Consider the following 16,105-nt stretch of genomic DNA (forward strand, 5'->3'; position numbering starts at 1 on the left):
AGAGATTGTTTGACCTCCTCCATACTTATATAGCACTACTAGCTTTGTACAATACATTGGCACTATTACTGATCTGAAGACATGACTCCTCAGGCACCAGATAGGCAGTGTACTGTTGGATTTGCTGTCACACGATGAAGACCAACCACACCCAAAAGACTTGCATGCGCCTTGCTTAATAGGAACTTGTTCTTGTAATTCAAACCTGCATGGATATTACCAGTTCTGGAGAAAGTGTTGAACTCTAAAACAAAATTCCTGACCTTTTAAGTCCTTACAGTGTTTTGGCAAGTTGCTAGAGCTTTGTTCTTTACTCACCTCCTTTGACATTCACCAGGCTGCATGTGGCAATGTTCCATGTCCCTTACTGACCTCTTATTGAGGCATTTTAGCTCTTGAAGTACCATGGATGTTTGATTTTTGGGTGGTGGAGATTTTCAGTTTTATTAAATCATACTAAATAAATATACTGTAATTATGTCAATATCATTGGGGTACCTTATTTTACTTATTATTCAGTACTTAAAGAGATAAAATACAACTACTTCATGAATAAATAAATATACATTACCTTTAGTTTAATGGATTTTTAATTAAAAGTTTGATGGTATTAGGAAATATACCCTAACAAGATGGAAGTACAAGTCAGAGGTAGAAATGTATCCTGGAGAGCACTGCACACAAGAAGCAAGTTCATGTGAGAGCATGACAAAGACAACCACATTGAAAACTACACGCATGGAATACAAAGCAAAGGAGTGATCCTGTAAGTACCACGGTGACAAACGTATCCTATTTTATAACATGCATGAACAAAGTCACAAATGATCAGTGAACAGAACAAAATCTAAAGAAGACAAACACTGGGGGTCTGTTCCAAGCTACCCCATCACTTCCCAGAAGATGACGCGAGCATCAGGCACTGTGTATTCGGCATTCATCCAGAAGTAACCTTGCATCTCAAGACAAACTTCAATTTCTTAGGACTCATTTTCATAGTTAATGCAATTCAAAGGGGAAGAGAATTGATGAGTTCAATATCATTATCACAAAAACTACCAGGGCAGCAATACAAACCACTGGCCGTGTAACCTTTTTTCTGAAGGGTTTGTCAAATGGTCTAGATTTAGGTTTGGTCTGACTGGCCGAGTTGTCTTTGTGGCTTGAAGCAGAGTGTGGGTATAAATATTTCAGTTACCTCAAAAACATAGATTAGTTCTGATCCCTTGATTATTCCCTAATGACAATCGGAAAAGCAGTAAAGAAAAAAAGTTTCAGATAACCAAAAGGAAAGTGCCAGAGAATGCTAACCTTACCAGATATGAGGCTTAGTTCAGAATGTACAGTATAATTTAAATAAAAAATTTAATTTGTTGAGTTAAAAAAAACATATTGATCAGTCTCCAGCATATAAGATGCACACTGATCCATCTGAATAAAGAGTATTCTTTAATTAACTCCACTCATGGCTACTGAAACTGCGGTCTAGGTGATTTAGTAGTGATGCAAAAAGACAGACAGAACACACATAATTCAGCTGCCACAGCCACTCATGCAGTGAAAACACCTAATTTAAAAGCAAAGAACTGTGAAAAGCCCAGGTGTTTAAATCTTGCCATCCAGGGATGTGTTTCCCAATGCAACAGCAAGGTTCAATCCATTAAACTAAAACCATTTTAGGATGGCTGTCCATGTTTCATCCTGTAATCCATTCTAGTCACACAAGTGTAAAGATGTCTGCTACTGAGAATTTCTCAAATGCATTTTAATACTTACTTATCTTGGATAAATGTTACATTAAAGCTAAAACTTTTTGTTTTTAAACAATGAAGTTACCTTGTCTGCTTTACAAACACACAATCATTTTTCTTTGAATTTCAAATACTGTTGTTTTGAATCTCTGTTTACAATGATTTAATAAAAAAATATTTAGTGTCCCTGTAACTTTTCCCAAATATAAAAGACAGTAACACATTAAAAGAAGCAAGGTAAACAAAGCATGCCGAAGATAAATATACTTTAACATTTATTTTTGTTATAAATAAAACCTATAAACCAATGGTGTGCTCATTGAATATTGCCTGTTTTGCCCAAAATTCACAGCCAAAGTCAAAAAACCATGTGAAACTAACAAACTACTCTTCAAAATAGTAATGTACATTAAAAGTTATATATTATATTGCAGCCCCTCATAGAGGAAATTGGGAGATCAGATAGGTAATCTAAGAGCATCTGGTAAATACTTTTATGGCAAAATCATGAATCATATGCAAAGACAAAGTTATAATAGTTAGATGTTAAAATAAAAAAAGGGTTTAATTTCTGGTGTCAGCATCTCTTTAAGGCTGGTGAACTGCAATAGAACATTTTAATAATGTAAAAAATGCCCAGTACCACGTTCAAGCAGAAATGAAAATAAATGTACGGGTATGGGATCTGTAATACGGAACCCTTTATCCAGAAAGATCTGAATTATGAGAATGCCATGTCCCATAGACTCAATTTTCTAATTATTTCCTTTTAATTCTTTAATAAACCTGTACTCTTTGCTTGATGCCAGCTAAGATATAATAAATCTTTATTGGCAGCACAAAAACAGGCCTATTGGATTTAATTAGTTATTAAATAATTTTTTAGCAGAGTTTAATTTGTAGCTCCCAACATTTGAAAATCGGAAAGAGGGACAGAAAGTCCTGCCGTGCATAGCACAGAAAAAAATTTCTAGCCACACCCCCTAAATTTCATGTCCATTTTACAAAATTTGGCAGGCTATGAAAAGTATGAAGACATGTCTGTGGGTTTTAGGGCCATGTTTTATGTGTTATTACAGTTTTGCTAATATAGGTGAATTGTTAAGTATAAAAATAAAAACTGGGTAAAATAAAAAAAAAGTTTTTAATATAGTTAGTTAGGCAAAATGTAATGTATAAAGATTAGAGTGACTGGATGCCTTATAATAGACATAAAATATGAGACTTAATATAATGGACATAATAGCCAGAACACTACTCTCTGCTTTGCAGCTCTCTTGGTTTCCACTAAAGTTGTGTTCTGTTCTGTTAAACATCCAGTAACGTCAGCCATTATAGATTGCATTTTACAACTGTAACTATATTTACACAGTTTTTATTTTTACATTGAACTGGTCCTTTAAGCTTCAAGTCTCAGTTCTCCCAAGAGACTTGCTTATCTTAAATACCTACACTTGTATCAAAGTGCAGGTATTCTTGGCTCTCTGACAAAAAGTCTCTTAAGCTTCATAAACTTTGTACTCTTTTCTGGCATCAGTGGAGGTGGTCAAAGAGAAACTCTGGACTTTTCAGTAAAAAACCGTGACTGTGGTCTGTGTTGTCAAAATCGTGCTAAAAGCGGCGGGAGGAGGTAGTTATGGAGATCCAAATTTTGGAAAATCCTATTGTCTGGAAAACCCCATGGCCCAAGCGTTCTGGATAACAGGTCCCATACCAGTATTTCTTTTTACAAACACATAGCTGATTTCTCAGAATGAAAGGAATCCAAGTCATTCATAAGAAATATTTCCCTTAGGACAGTGTTGTCCAACCTCTGTGGTACCATGGGCCAGATTTTTCCTGGCCAACGTGGTGGAGGGACGGTAATGGAAGTTAGTTTTGACTAGGGATGCACCGAATCCACTATTTTGGATTCGGGCGAAACCCCCGAATCCTTAGCAAAAAATTTGGCTGAATACCGAACCGATTCCTAATTTGCATATGCAAACTTGGGGTGGGAAGAGGAAAATATTTTTGATATTTTGTGACAAAAAGTCAAGCAATTTCCCTCCGAGCCCCTAATTTGCATATGCAAATTATGATTTGGTTCGGCTGGGAAGATGGATTCGGCTGAATCCTGCTGAAAAAGGCCAAATCCCGAATTGAATGCTGGATTCGGTGCATCCCCTAGTTTTAACCATTCCCTGTTTTTAAAATACACCCACTTTAAATCATACCCATGTTACCACAAGAACTTTAAAGACCATATCCACATTAATGGTGGTAGCACACCCACAAAAACAAATGGTTGGTGCCCTTTGCAGTGATATTACTTACATATGAAGGCCGAGGATGGCATACACAGGGAGCATAGGGCAGGCAGGGTATGGCACACACAAGGAGCAGAGGGCAGGCAGGGTATGGCACACACAAGGAGCATAGAGAAGGCAGAGTATGGCGCACACAAGGAGTTTAGGGCAGGCAGAGCATGGCACACACAAGCAGCATAGGGAAGGCAGAGTAAGGCAAATATAAAGAGCATAGGGCAAACAGAGTATGGCACACACAAGGAACATAGGGCAGGCAGATTATGGCACACACAGGGAGCATAGGGCAGGCAGAGTATGGCACACACAAGGAACATAGGGCAGGCAGATTATGGCACACACAGGGAGCATAGGGCAGGCAGAGTATGGCACATACAAAGAGCACATAGGGAAGGCAGACTATGGCACACACAGCGAGTGGCACACACAGGGAGTGGCACACACAGGGAGCATCATCCAACATATAGTAGTTCAAGATTCTGTGTGTGAAATGCTGTGGTGCTCAATCAGAAAACTCTGCTGCATAAGAGAGTTCCAATGATCCATATAATGTAGAAAATCAGATGGCACACACTATGGCAATTGTGCTAAATTTTCATGATTTATTGAGCTCTCCACACAGTGTGGCGATCTCAATAAATCATACACACACAGGGATCATAGAACAGTACAGGGCTTCAGGGGTGTGAACAATAGAGGTGTTACAATTGTGAACAATACAGTGAGGAATACAGGTGTGAACAATACAGGGGATTACTGTTTGGGTTTGAGGTGAAAACAATGAAAAGGTGAAATAATCTCAATACTGATACCTTTTAAATTTTAGGTAAGCAGTCACCGCAGGCAGACTTTCATGTGGGGGCCAAACAAGGGGAGGGGGTCTTGAGCCTGATGGCGGTCCGCATCTGGCCCGCGGGCTGCCAGTTGGACAGCACTGCCCTAGGCTAGCAGTGTAATACAACCCCTTCCTCATTTTGTCCCACTATAATATATATTGGGACTTCAGGCCTCTATGCTTTCCATTGTGGGTGGAAAGCAGAAGGACTTAAAGTTCCACAATACAACATATCAAATTTAAACAAAATGAGGGTTGGGTTGAATCACTCAGAAAACCTATGGGGGGAAGCACATGGTACTATGGTCCTTGCAGCACAGACAGACTATCATGGATTCCTTCCAGTCTGTGGAATCATGCATGTGTTATATAAACTTTTGTCAGCATTTATGGGATACAATAAAAAAGTAAAAATGTAACTGAACTTATGCTTACAATGTGCTGAGCAGCCAGATCAATTGTCACATCATGAACAACATTCCTGGCTAGGATAATCTACTGTAAATTATCTATGGCGTTATAAACCATTTAATTCACAACTTTACATACAGGTATATAAATTACCCTCATCAGAGAATTCATTCTGTCAATAGCATTAACTTTAAAGTTGAAATACAATAAACTATTGCATTTTACTACAATATGTGCACCCTCCACAAACCCCACAAAGAGACAAAACTTTGGCTATTATAGTTACAGTATAGAAACAATTAAGGAAGACACCTACTGGACTGCATGGTTCTTTCTTTTATATCCAAAGTCCAGGCTCCAAGGCCATGTGAAGAACGGGCAGAGAGGCGGAATAAATATTCTGTGTTGGGTTTCAAGCCCTCAACTGTGTATGAAGTTGCTGGATCAAAAGTCTTCCTGATCTGTAAGAAGACAATTTATTACAACCAAATCTTAAGCAAAACAAAAGTAAAGTCAGAAGAAACATTTATGGTAGCTATTATAGCTAGAAATGTTCTAGAAACTGCACCTTTTTCATATTAACATTTATAGAGGTTGATTTAAAGGGGATGTTCACAGTAAACCATATTCTACATTTGAATAGCTCCTGTGAGAAAAAACATTTTTTGCATATCTTTGATAAGATTGGCTAGCAAGATTTAGCCAATAGGCTCAGGAGAGGGGAGGCATGTGCAGTAACCAGATCATTGTCAGCTTCCTGTATGGGCAGAATGGAATTCTGTGTCAGCAATCCCTTTCAGAGAGGAAGCAGAGAATAGAGGCCTTTTATTAGCAGCGATTCACAGCTTTATGGTCTGTAGCCTCAAAACTATCCATTTAAAATAATAGAGATAAATTACAAAAATGTTTCTTCTGATGGGGAAGGAACCACCCATCTATGTTGGGTAATAGTCTGTATATAAAGGGACTAATAAAGTAATATTAAATTATAACGGCACCTCCGAAATTCCCTAATATGCAAAGACTCACCTAAGGCAGATGAGGTGTTGGATGGAGGATTTAACAGTGGCCCTATAAAGTCACATGAAACTGTGCGCATATAATGCCAAGGCCCTGACTTGCTCTGTGGCGTCCACCCAGCCTCGCCACACCACTTCATATTTTTGGGGGTATCCTCTTGACGCATAGGTAAGTTGTATCAGGGGAAGTGTTGTCTTTATTATGTTTAGCCAGCCTTTGAGTGTAGGGGGCTGGGGGGACATCCAGTTCAGGAAAACACATTTCCTTGCATAAAACAGTAAAGGAATAGAGTTCTTGCTGCTGCCCTTGATGTGACCTCATCTACTATTCCTAAGAGACGCACCTTGGGGGTCAGTAGTTTAGGGAGTGCTGTTTTTTCCTGAATGCAAGTAAGGACCTGCAACCACAAGGATTGGATTCTAGAGCATGACCAAATGAGATGCAAGTAATTAGCATCTATTGTACTACACTTGGGACATTGGGATGATTCACATCTGTTCACATGGAACAGCCAGATTGGGGTTAGATGAAGTCTATGTAGAATTTTAAATTTGATTAGTTTATCTTTGGTAGAGACCAGGTAATCATAGGTCCTGTCAGTTGCCTCATCCCAGTTATTTTCCTCCAGATCTGGGATGTCCCTAGTCCAGTTAGCCCCTGCTGCATTGAATGGGGGTTTAATAGTAGATTGGAGACGTGTGTATACGTAAATGCACTGCCGGATGATGTTGTGATGGCTGATTCAGTTAATGCTTGGCTTGGATGATTTTTTGGACAGAGATAATATCAAAGGCTATTGTGATACTAAACTCTATAGTTAGTATGAGTATATATAATTTATGTAAAAATATGGAGGTGGTGTGTTTATGGCTACTGGATTTTCATTTGGAGGGGTTGAACTTGATGGACTTTTTTCTACCCGATTTAACTATCTATGTAACTATGTGTAGTGTGGTGACTAGTTTCTTTGTGGAGTTGGCCCTTAGGCCCCAGTGCAGCCAGACTTGATATGCTGTAATGTTCTGCAAATGTGGGACAAAGGAATTTCCCCATAATGGTAAGTTTGGCGAGAGAAGGGGAGACTTTAACTTGTGGATTTTGAGCACTGTCATCCATGCTTTGTATGGTGTGGTTATGATTGGATGATCTGTATGTAGGTCACAGAGTGACCCAGTCCAAAAAGCTGCTGCACACTGAAAAAGTTAATCAATTCTTTAGTAGTGCAATTTTATAGGCTCATGCAAAGTAGACAAGGCAAAGTTTCGTACCTCGACAGGGTCCTTTATCAAGCTTCATAATATGAGGCTTGATAAAGGACCCTGCGAGGTCCGAAATGTTGCCTTGTCTACTTTGCATGAGCCAATATAATTGCACAACTAAAGAATTGATTCACTTTTTCAGTATGCAGCAGCTTTTTGGACTGTATGTGATTGACCAACCCCTGGCAGGTTGGGCAATATGCTGTCTGGCACCTGATCCTGAAAGAAGGAACACAGGGGTAGCACACTCCAACATTGAGTGGAACAGAGTGACCCAGTGTCCCAGTTTGTGGAATGGGATGTTGGTGAGCGATTCTATGGAGCTTGCTAGGGTGGCCTGGAGGAGAAAATTCGGGTTGTTTGGTCTGGGCTCACCAGTGTATACAGTAGATTTGGGCTGCCAAGGAGTAGGCCTAGTCCCCCCCCCCTCCCTGACCGGGGGCTGTAGTTTGGCCCTAGCAAACCTGGGGGATTTGTTTTCACAGAGGAAGGCTGTTTGTGTTGTGTCTATGAAGGTGCAGAATGTGCGGCGAATGGGAACAGGGGAGTTGTGAAAGGCATAGAGGAACTTAGGGAGGAATATAATTTTTCCTACTCCAAAGTGATATGGGCAAGTTTGCCCACACCTTCAGTTTCTCTTTCATGTTGGACAGGATTGGGTCCAGGTTTGAGGGTATAGGCATCAAGGTTCCTATGTATAGTGATACCAAGGTATTTGATTGAGTCTACCCAGACCAGAGGGCTGGAAGGGAATGATTTAGTATCAATGTCAGTATTTATGGGGAAAATGCTGGATTTCCCCAGTTGATCTTTAGGCCTGAGAATTGGCCAAATCGGTCCACTATGCTCAGGACCACCTGTAAAGAGTCACCTGGGTTGTCCAGGTATAGTAGTATGTCATCGGCATATAGAGATATGCGTTCCTCCACTCTCCCCATGCAAAGTCCTGTGATATTTCTGGCATGATGAATCAGGATTGCCAGAGGCTCTATCTCTATGGCAAATAGAAGTGGTGGTAGAGGCCATCTTTGTCAGATGTCCCTGTACAGGTTAAAAGTTGATGACAAGTAGCCGTTCAATCTGCCTCTTGCTGTTGGTTGCTTATATAATAGCTTCACTCATTTAATGAATTTGTCCCTGAGACCAAATTTCTTCAATACTCCCCAGAGATATAACCTTTCCACAGAATCAAAGGCCTTAGCCGCATCTAAGGATACTACTATGCGTGAGCCTTGGTTACTGGTTTAGAAGTATGTTTGTGAATAGCCTGCGGTTATTCACATTAGTGGATCTACTAGGCATGAATCCATTTTGGTCTGGTTCTATAATTTCCTTTACTACCTGTTTTAATTTGGTGGCCAGTACTTTTGCAAACACCTTGGCATCAGTATTGAGAAGGGAAATAGGTCTGTAAGAACTGCAATTAAGGGGATCCTTACCTGCTTTTAGAATAACAAGTATCAGTGCTACATAAAATGAAGCATGTGGCATTAGAGTTTTATATAGCCAGGGAGAGAGGAGTTCCCTGGAGGTTTTGTACCAGTCTGAGGGGAGGCCGTCTGGACCAGGTGTCTTATTGGGGTGAAGGGATGTTATTGTGTCTTGCACTTCCACTAAGGTACTGGGGGCATTTAGAGAGGTGGCAGAGTTCAATGTCAATTGGGGGAAAGGTATGGCATCAAGATAGGTCAATAGTTGATCTGCTGTGTAATTAGCTTTGGTAGCATATAGGTCTTGGTAGTACTCGGCAAAGGAGTTGGCTATTTGGGAGGGGTTTGTGACTGTGACACCTGAGGGGGGAGACAATTTTTGGGATAGTGTTAGTTGGAGTTTGGGATTTGGAAAGATAGGCTAGGATTTTCCCATTCTTTTCCCCTTTGTCAAATGTTCTCTCGGAAGCATATAACAGCCTCTTTCGGGTCATTTTGATTCTAGTTTCTTCTAGAGCAGTTTCTGCCTCTCTAAGGGCGCAGAGTGTTTCAGGTCCCACCTTTTCAATGTAGTTTCTCTCTGCCTCAGCCGACATTCTCTGCCTCTCTTCCAACTCCCTAGTCGCCTCTATTCTGGCCCCTTTTATTGCTGTGGTAAGTGCTCCCCTCATAGTGGCTTTACAAGCCTCCCATACAATACCCAAGGCTGCAGTGCCGGGGTTAAGTTTCCAATATTCTGTAAGGGCAACCTCGTTTGCTTCCATGTTAGGTTGTGAGAGCCATAGCGGGCTAAGTCGCCAAAGGCATTCCCCCCGAGTCCTGGGGTGAGGTTGAGCTGCACCAGTAGAGGTGAGTGGTCAGATACCACTCCAGATACTCCACCTTGGCCACCCAGGGTAATAGATCTGTTGTAGCCAGGGCAAGGTCAATGCGTGAGAGGGTGTTGTAGGTGGCTGAGAAACATAAGTATTCCAATTTATCGTGCATGCCATGAGTACATCGGCCATAGTGATCCGTAACTAGGTCTGCCATAAGTCTTTTCTTGCAGGAACATGATATCAGGGGTATATTTTTTAATGTAATCAAACATTAAGGCTCTCTTGAACTTAGAGTTCAGACCCCTGATGTTCCAAGAAAGGCACTTAAGTGGGCCCCCATTACTATCAATTCGGAGCACTGTTGTGCGGGTGAAGAAACAGAGTATACACCATAACACAGTTTTTGAGGTGTCTATACAGTAACCATGACAACAAATAAAAAACAAACCTGTAACATCCTATAAATTCCATCCCACCCAACCTCACCTGAAAAAGTGGCAGGTATTTTTCCCATAACATTGCAAACAGGGGTGTGGTTACCCGTGGGCAGTTAACTTTTGGGTTATGTATGTGAGTATAGTTCAAGTCTTCATAGTACCTGGGTTGACACAGTCATATCGAATATATCGTTTCTGTATTGGTGCAGCAGCAGAGCTGAACCGAAGTAGGTGTGTATCTCAAGACAGCCCCTCACTTTTCCCCTTTGTGTCCAGAGAAGGGGAATTTTTAGAAAGTGGTCCAGGCTATTTAGCACCAAACATAACAGGTTATCCTTATTGCGTTATCAGATCAGAGGGGCTCTGGGGTGTTTCCCCCCTGTGATGGGTGGTTGTCCCTTCCCCTTGGGTAATTTAGCCTTACTGGGTTGGCTATGTTAAGTCTATAGCCCAACTACGGTATAAACTGGAGCTGCCTTTTTGTCACATGTCTGATGACCCATGCTAGGCAGTTGGGTAAGTGTTTTTGTAATTCTCTCGGTGCCTGTTATGACTGTTATGGGTCCACCCTCTAAGAGTGGGGTTGCAGCCTAATGCATGTTAACGGGAGTTCATTGGTGGCAGCTCAGTAGCTCTGGGGTTGTTTGCTATATAGGTGCAGCGAACCTTCCCTTATTGCCTAGTGTTGTGGACCACTCAATATCCTGGGCTGTATTTCCGGAAGTGTCAAAGTATGGGGTACTGAAGTTGTCCCTGGGATGGGATCCACAGGAATAGTTAATGGGCCGTAATACTTTGAGCTCTTATAGGTATATGTTACATTCCTCCCACTCTCAAGGTTGCTTTGCTTTCTGCTAGGGTCCTAGATCCTTAGGGAGATAACTCTGGGTGTGTAGTGTGCTTCCCTTCTACTTGGAGAGGTGCAGGGTGGTGGGTGCTTATTTCTTCTATGGGAGGCAGCTTTGGGGTTCCCTTGCTGCCCAGCTGGTCCCAGGGTCAGCGGTTTCAGTTTATTGGGCCCAGGGTTCCCCCTTGTCAGGTAGCCAAGTTTGTTAAGGAGTATCTCCACGCAGCAGTTCCTTAAAATCAACAAGCTTTATTCAGGTTATATTTAAAACCATGAACAGGGACTTTACAAGAATCACACTTCCTGACCTATGACAATGTGATCACCTGACGCGTTTCATGCCTCGTTCTGGCACTTCAGAGGAAGTGTGATTCTTGTGAAGTCCCTGTTCATGGTTTTAAATGTAACCTGAATAAAGCTTGTTGATTTTAAGGAACTGCTGCGTGGAGATACATACCTCCCAACATTTTGGAAGTAAAAAGAGGGACAAAAATTTTTTTTACGCACGTAGCGCAGCAAATTTTTTGACCACACACCTTTCTGTGGCCACACCCCCTAATTACCATGTTTGTTTTACAAAATTTGGCAGGTTATGAAAGTTTGAAAATATTTATCCTTATCTAAACTGTGTTTTTGTGTTTCAAAATTGTTACAAAGTATCTTATTTGCACCTGTTAGCTGTTCTGGGCTCTCTGCTAAAAGCCAATTAAGTGAGAAACTTTGTTTCTTTTTCTGGCTGTTCAGTGCAGAGAAAAGAGGGACTTTCCAGTACAAATGAGGGACTGCGGGTTGAGCTGTCAAAAGAGGGACTATCCCTCCAAAAAAGGGACAGTTGGGAGGTATGGAGATACTCCTTAACAAACTTGGCTATATGTATATTTGGCTGGATCAGAGACCAGTGTGTCGAGGAGTGTACAGCAGTAGGAGGTGTGCCAAGGAGGGGAGGGAGGCGGCATATGGATTTAAGGATATATTTTAATATGACATATTTTTCTCATAGGAGTGTTGAGTGATATCCCTGCAGTGAGCACCAGCCATTTGGTTTTTTGGTGTCCTACCACCTATAATAAAGACACGGTGTTTTGGTAACATGGGTTTGGTTTAAAGTGGGTGTGGTTTAAAAAAAGGGAGTGGTCAACACTGGCTTCCATTATTGCCCCTCCACCATGTACGCCAGAAAAATTCCGGCCCTCGGTAACGCAGAATTCGGACAGCACTGTACTAGTAGAAAATTGAAGTGGCAAACAAAATAACACAGTAGGAGGAACAAAATCATGTAAATCCAATATTTCAACATTTAAAATGTTGAAACAGATACATTTTTTTGCTTTCTGAAAAATATATGCACGTTTTGAATTTTATGCCATAATTTTAAAAAAGGAGCTGGAACATTGCAGGTTTCCCTTTGTTACATTAGCTCTTCATTCAGGGGAATGTGTACTTTCCAAAAATATATAACTTTCTGGGGTGAGCGTACTTTTTTTGTAGCTTTACCCCTCAAGAAATGCTGTAAATGTGTTGATTTTACTGTAGCTGAAATTACAAATTATAGATCATATGGGGTGTCTTCATTTTGGGGCTCCTAAAAGGCCACATACACATAAGTAAACCTATGCACTGTTCAGTGGAACACTGGCATTCATACAAAATACTACACTATAAGAGTTTTTTTATCTCTCTCTTTTTTCATACTTCTTTTTCCCTGAGCTTTTAGTTAGCGCTGACCTTTTAAGAAAATTTGGACTGTGTTTCATATTTAGGGTGTTTTATCTTGGTACCTAATGATATGTGGGTGGTATGATGCTGTAGACTGGAAGCTTTGAGATATACTTTCAAAAATTTCACAATTTTTATTAAAAAATTACAAGTTTAGGAAAGAAATGTAACTTAGTTTTTTGAAGTAGAAAGCTATACAGTAACCACACATTTTGGATTTGTTAGAATCTGTTCTTTCCTGTTCTAGGGTAAACCTACTGTTAGTGGCATGTTTAGCCTTTAAATCAAAAGTATGCAGTTTGTATCACCTATGCAAGTGTGAAATCTTCTTAAAACTATATATATTTGGAATTAGTGCATTCAGGAGACATGGAACACGCTGTATAATGTATGTTTTGCCCCGTCAGGTTAAGTACCAAATTCCACTGATATATACTTGAGAGGAAGGATGGTTGAGGAACACTATAGGTATGTTAGAAATGCATTTATTAGCCCAGAACATATAACAGTACATATGCAGTGCAACTGCTTACATTTAAAGCCCCAAAACATTATTATGATAATCTATAACAGACAATAAAATAGAAATGTCTGTCCAAAAAATGAACCATAGTAATAATGCTATGTGTGCTGGGAAATTAAATGTAAGGGTTAGCACTGCTTAATTAATGTTATACTGTTTGTTCTTCAGGCCAATAAAACATGAAATTAATATGCCATATATACTAATATTTTGTTTTATAAAAAATACCCTATTGTCTATAGGAGTTATATATAGTGAACCTCTACAGCAAAATAACTATTAAAAAGTAGTGTTGCCCTGCAATGGTAAAACTGATCTGTTTGATTGAGAAACACTACTGTAGTTCATACAGTTAGGTCCATAAATATGGACAACTTTTTTCTAATTTTGGTTTTGTACATTACCACAATGAATTTTAAATGAATGACTTTAAATGAAACAAATTCAGATGCAGTTGAACTACAGACTTTCAGCTTTAATTCAGTGGGTTGGACAAAATATTGCATAAAAAAAACTTTTTTTAACACAATGACTTAATTTAACCCTTTGCCTGCCAAGCACGTACGCTGTACGTTCTGGCAGGCAAGGGCTTTAACTGCCAAGCACGTACATTGTACGTTCTTGCAGTTTAACATGCTGTACTCTGCATCAGCGGCTTTAGCCGCCTCTGCAGAGACTTAGCAGTGCTGACAGCCCCCTGGGCAACAAGGCTGGGGGGCTGTCATGTCGGTCCTGCAACAGGATTGTTGCAGGATCGACCTAAAATCGCAAAAAGAAGCAACTTACCAGCTCCTCCGTCTTCCTTCTGCTCTCTGCTGCTCTGGCGACGCCCACGCACTTCCTGACTGCAGTGACTCAGCACACACGCTGCTGAAAGAGGATTAGACTCTCTCCCCTGCTCCAGCAATGGTAAGTGGCCTTTATTTGCTAAATTACACACTACACAAACACTACATACACACTACACTACATTGTATAGATCTGTACACAGTTACACAGTCATTTTAGTAAAGATTTTTTTTTTTTTTTTTTAATTTTTTTGGAAAGTTATGTACACTTATTTGCACTTATTTCACACTTATATACACACTGTCACACCACTTTTAGAAGTGTATACACATGTATACACAAAAAACTCACAAAGAGGGATTTTTTTTTTTTACTTTTTCATTTTACTAATTTGTGTTTTTTTACCCCTAAAAACCATTTGTTTTGGCAGCATGACTATTGGGTAATCGATTTTGGCCACTAATTATGCTGTTGGATCAGTAATTTTGTTATTTCATTGATTTACACAATTTTTGTGGTTTTATTGCAATTTTATCCCTGCATTATTTTTCCTTATGTATCTTTAGTATAGTTTTGCTGTTTGGTGCTTTGGTATAGAATGATAGATTTTACTTTGTTTGATCCGTCAGAATATGTACTTTCCAAAAATGTATGCTGTTCTGGGGGCTTTTTACAGTTTGGGGGTCTTACAACACATAACGCAAAGTTGGAGTACTGTTTTCAGCAGCTTAGTTGGCTAGTGTGAAAATTCATATGCATGTTTTTCATTTGGGGTCCGTACACACCACATACTTGGGTAAATCTATGCATATTGGGCATCAAGCTATTCATCAGACCTCTGACGTCCATATTTAGGGTGATTTTTCTTTGTACGTAAAACATTGTGTGCGAAAAATGCGGCAAACTGCAGCATTTTTAGGCAATTTTCAGAAATGTTGTAAAAACCTCTAAGTTTAGAAAAGCTTTGCAGTTTGGTAGTTTGGTGTAGAAAGACGTCTTTATCTTTGTTGGATTCGTCAGAATGTGTACTTTCCAAAAACATATGGTTTTGGGGGGTCTTTGCTGTAAGGAGGGTCTTGAGGCACATAATATGAAGTCAATGGTCTATGTTCACAGAAGGCGAATCGGCAGCGGAGAAAACTCATATGCACTATTTTTATTTGGGGTCTGCACATGCCAGCTGCCTTGGTGTATCTATGCATATTGGGCATCAAACTGTTCAGTCGTCCCTTGGCATAAATATTTATGTTATTTTACAATTGTATGCAAGAAATTGGGTGAGATAAATGTGGCCAATTGCAATATTTTTAGGCGATTTTCAAAAATGTAAAAACCGTTGCTTTTATCGCCAAATTTAGGAAAGACTTGCGACTTGGTACTTTGGAGTACAAGGACATGTATACCCAATTTAGATTCCTGGGAATGTGTACTTTCCGAAAATATATGGTTTTCTGGGGTGAACTTACTTTTATCTACATTTGCCCCCTTCAAAACAATATAAATGTGTTGATTTTGCAGTATCTGAAATGACAGACCATATGGGGGTCTTCTTTTGGGGCCCCTATATGCCACATGCTTAGGTACACCTATACATATTGGGCATCAAACTGTTCAGAGGACCCTAAGCTTTCATATTTGGGGTGATTTCTCTTGATACCTAAAAGTATGTGGGTAATACGATGCTGCAGGGTAGAAATTTTGAGGTGATTTTTGGAAATGTCACCGAAATCACCACATTTAGGAATGATTTGCAGCTTGGTACTTTGTAGTACAAAGACATGCATACCCAATTTAGATTCGTGGGAATGTGTACTTTCCGAAAATATATGGTTTTCTGGGGTGAATTTACCCTTTTCTACTTTTGCCCCCCCCCAAAACGATGTAAATGTCTTGATTTTGCAGTATCTGAAATGACAGACCAAATGGGGGTCTTCCTTTTGGGGCCCCTATATGCCACGTGCTT

At 40.1% G+C, this 16,105-nt stretch overlaps 1 protein-coding gene across 21 annotated transcripts in view; it reads right to left on the reverse strand.

Moving 5' to 3' along the window:
• The window catches only part of ptprs.S (protein tyrosine phosphatase receptor type S S homeolog), a 380,500-nt gene that overhangs the window by 178,409 nt on the left and 185,986 nt on the right, over positions 1-16,105 (reverse strand). For all 21 annotated transcript variants that reach the window (XM_041579815.1, XM_041579826.1, XM_018243490.2 and 18 more), the window contains one exon: positions 5,620-5,764. In XM_041579815.1, coding sequence (XP_041435749.1) covers positions 5,620-5,764 — 145 coding nt within the window. The remainder of the gene's footprint in view (positions 1-5,619; positions 5,765-16,105) is intronic.

The sequence above is a fragment of the Xenopus laevis genome, chromosome 1S, assembly GCF_017654675.1.
Source record: "Xenopus laevis strain J_2021 chromosome 1S, Xenopus_laevis_v10.1, whole genome shotgun sequence".
NCBI lineage: Eukaryota > Metazoa > Chordata > Amphibia > Anura > Pipidae > Xenopus > Xenopus laevis.